The following is a 3,530-nucleotide window of genomic DNA, read 5'->3' on the forward strand; positions in this document are numbered from 1 at the left end:
CATCCTCCTCCTCCTCCTTATCATCATCATTAGCATTATCATCATTATCATCACCCTCACCATCATCACATCATCTTCCTCCTCCTCTTCTTCTTCATCATCATCATCATCCTATTCATCCTCATCATCATTATTATCAGCATTATCATCATTATGATCACACTCATAATCATCATCCTCTTCCCCCTTTCTCCTCATCCTCATTAAGCATCACACTCCTTCTCCTCCTCCTCCTCCTCCTCCTCCTCCTCCTCCTCATCATCATCATCATCATCACCATCATGATACCCCCAACAAGAACGTCCTCCTGCAAGGGAGCTGCCGTTCAAAGCACTATCGGTTTGATGCATAAATGCCACGCCTGTCAATGGCATAATGAAATCGCTTTGTATTCCAATTGCCACGCCATAAAATATCGAAGGTTAAATCATCTTCAGCCCTCGGGAGACTCGGGATCAAGTCAATTGGTGAAGGAATCAGTTGCTTGAGAGTTTTTTTTTTTCAGATTAAATCATCTTACCCTTAGGAATATCTCAAAAATTAACGGGCGAGGGAATCATCTGGTTAAAAGGGGATTTTATGAATGATTTTAAATCATTCTCAGCTTCGGGAGACTTGGAATAAGTCAATTGGTGGAGGAATCAGTTGCCTGGGAGGGGATTTTTTTTTTTTTTGCAGATTAAATCATCTTAACCTCAGGAATATCGGAAAGATTAACGGGTGAGGGAATCATTGTTTGAATGAAGATCTCTTTGAATCTTAAATCATCTTCAGCCTCGGGAGACTCGAGAGAAATAAACTGGCGAAGGAATCATTTGCTTGGGAGGGGATTTTCTTTTGCAGATTAAATCAGGCATATCTGAAAGATTAACGGAAAAGGGAATCATTTAGTTGATAGGGGATGATTTAAGATTCATGAATCTCAAATCATCCTCACCCTCAGGAGACTCGAGGGAAATCAAGTGGCGAAGGAATCATTTACTTCAAAGATTCTTTTGAGAGGTTAAATCATCTATAACCTAAATAATACATGAAGAGAGAGAGAGAGTTATCTTGTTGAGTAAAGCTTTTACGAATCTTATATCATCTTCAGCCTCTGGAAACTCATGAGGCATTTGGCTCAAGATGGATTTTTGGGGGTTAAATCATTCTTAACCTAAGCTTTTAGATTTCTTGAAAGTTTGTTGATCCTGAACATCAGATAACTAAAACAAGAAAAAAAATATCTGGCAAAGGAATCATTTAATTAGGAGATGATTTGTGAAGGTTAAATCATCTTCAGCTTCATTATCCTGAGACACCAACTGTCGAGGAGATTAATTGGTTGAATAAGGATTTCTCTCTTTGTGGGTTGCTTATTTTTCAAGGATGTTCCAATAATAATTCACGTTTAGGACCCCTTCCTATTTCAACACTTTTTTTTGGGGGGATACGTTTGTCACTAAGAGCCCCGAACCCAAATGAAGAAGCCCAAAGATCACGTGGTGAGGTTCGAGCCCATGCATCATATAATATATATAAATATATATATATATATATATATATATATATATATATATATATATATATATATATATATATATATATATATATAATAAATATATATATATATATATATAAATATACTTATATATATATATATATATATATGTATATATATATATATATGAATAAATATATATATATATATATATATATATATATATATATATATATATACATACACGCACACACACATTACAGGCGTGTGTGTCGTGTCGTCCACGCATACGTATTTACATGTGTATATCTACATATGTATTTACATATTAATCAATGAGTATGCCTGCTAGACTAGCCAGGTCGACAGTGCGTAATTTAAACACTAATAAGATGTCCGAAGTCAATTCCAGCCACCTATTCCCAACATTCACCTTTCACCTGATCGATATTTATTCAAGGCCACGTTTGGGGAAATTCGGGGTCAATTGGCTGCATACAAATTCACCTATCAGGACACGGACGGGATAGGAGGGGGTGGGCGGGGTTGGGGATGGTGGTTCCTCCATTCAAAATACCCGAGCATTAGCAGGCGACAAAGACTACTTTTGGGTGTTTTGCTAGTAAACATTTATTAGTTATATTTATTTATAGACCTGCGGCCTGTATTGTATTTCGATACGATATTACGATACAATACCTTTTTCACTGCTGAGTGACATTTCCGACCCTACGATAAATAATTGCGAATTACAATAAACTGTTTATTCTATTAAATTATTCAAATCATTCCCCCTCTCCCCAAAACCCACTTCCCCATACTTTTCTCTCTCTCTCTCTCTCTCTCTCTCTCTCTCTCTCTCTCTCTCTCTCTCTCTTCCCCTCACGTCACGCTATGGTTGTCAAAAAGGTAAAATGATAATGAACGATTCCCCTCTGTTTGGACCCCTCCTCCGTTCTCCCCTCTCCCTTTTGTATTTCTCATCTTCTGTTCCTATTCTCCTTAGTCTTCGTCCACGGTTCATTATCGGCCTTTATTATTTATCGCTGTTTATCTTCCGATTTTCAGCGAACATGGGTTAGGTACACTATCTGCTAATAACGAGTTCTTCCTCAAGTTATTTGTACATATTCGTATAGTTGAACTTTGTTACTACGCATTCGTATATTCGTATATAACAAACGTAATAAAAATCTTGCATATTTACAAGCGCATATAACAACCTTGCTCCCCGTAGCGAAAAGTTCCTCATTGGATGGGTGGGTACCGTTCTCAGTTAGCACTCGGCTGGCCCAGCGTTCGATTCTCCGACCAGCCAATGAAGAATTAGAGGAATTTATTTCTGGTGATAGAAATTCACTTCTCGCTATACTGTGGTTCGGATTCCACAATAAGCTGTAGGTCCCGTTGCTAGGTAACCAATTTGTTCTTAGCCACCTAAAATAAATCTAATCCTTCGGGCCAGCCCTAGGAGAGCTGTTAATCAGCGCAGTGGTCTGGTTAAACTAAGGTATACTTTTCCCGTAGCGAAAGACCAAATTTGATCCCGCGTGGGGAAACAACTTGGGCCCATTTCTTGAAACATCTGTTGCGACTATGTTGACGTAAGTAGTGAAGTAAGTAGCTGGTGTTTAGTCAATGATGGTGGGCAGCAGTCAGGGTGGAAGAGGATATGGAGCTCCCAAACTCAGTTTAAAAGATAAATGCTAAAAGGGAAATTGTCTATAGTTTGTAGTTCATATATATATATATATATATATATATATATATATATATATATATATATATATATATATATATATATATATATATATATATATATATGTATAATTTTCATCCTCATCTAGATAAATATTTTAAGATATGGTTATATATATAATAATATATATATGCCTGTCTTGACATGGGTGCAATCAAATGTTAGTAATGTATATAATTTTAGTCCTTATTTAGATAAATATTTTAAGTTATATTTCCAAACTGTCTTGATGGGTGCAATCGATTTATTAAAACTAAGTTATACATACGATTTATTAAAACACATACGACC

General features: G+C 36.3%; 1 protein-coding gene across 1 annotated transcript in view; it reads right to left on the reverse strand.

The window, feature by feature from the left end:
- Window positions 1-203: 203 nt before the first annotated feature.
- Window positions 204-3,530, reverse strand: part of LOC136838928 (adhesive plaque matrix protein-like) — a 36,036-nt gene continuing 32,709 nt past the window's right edge. The window contains exon 5 of the mRNA XM_067104621.1: window positions 204-361. Coding sequence (XP_066960722.1) covers window positions 204-361 — 158 coding nt within the window. The remainder of the gene's footprint in view (window positions 362-3,530) is intronic.

This window comes from Macrobrachium rosenbergii, chromosome 5, assembly GCF_040412425.1.
Source record: "Macrobrachium rosenbergii isolate ZJJX-2024 chromosome 5, ASM4041242v1, whole genome shotgun sequence".
NCBI lineage: Eukaryota > Metazoa > Arthropoda > Malacostraca > Decapoda > Palaemonidae > Macrobrachium > Macrobrachium rosenbergii.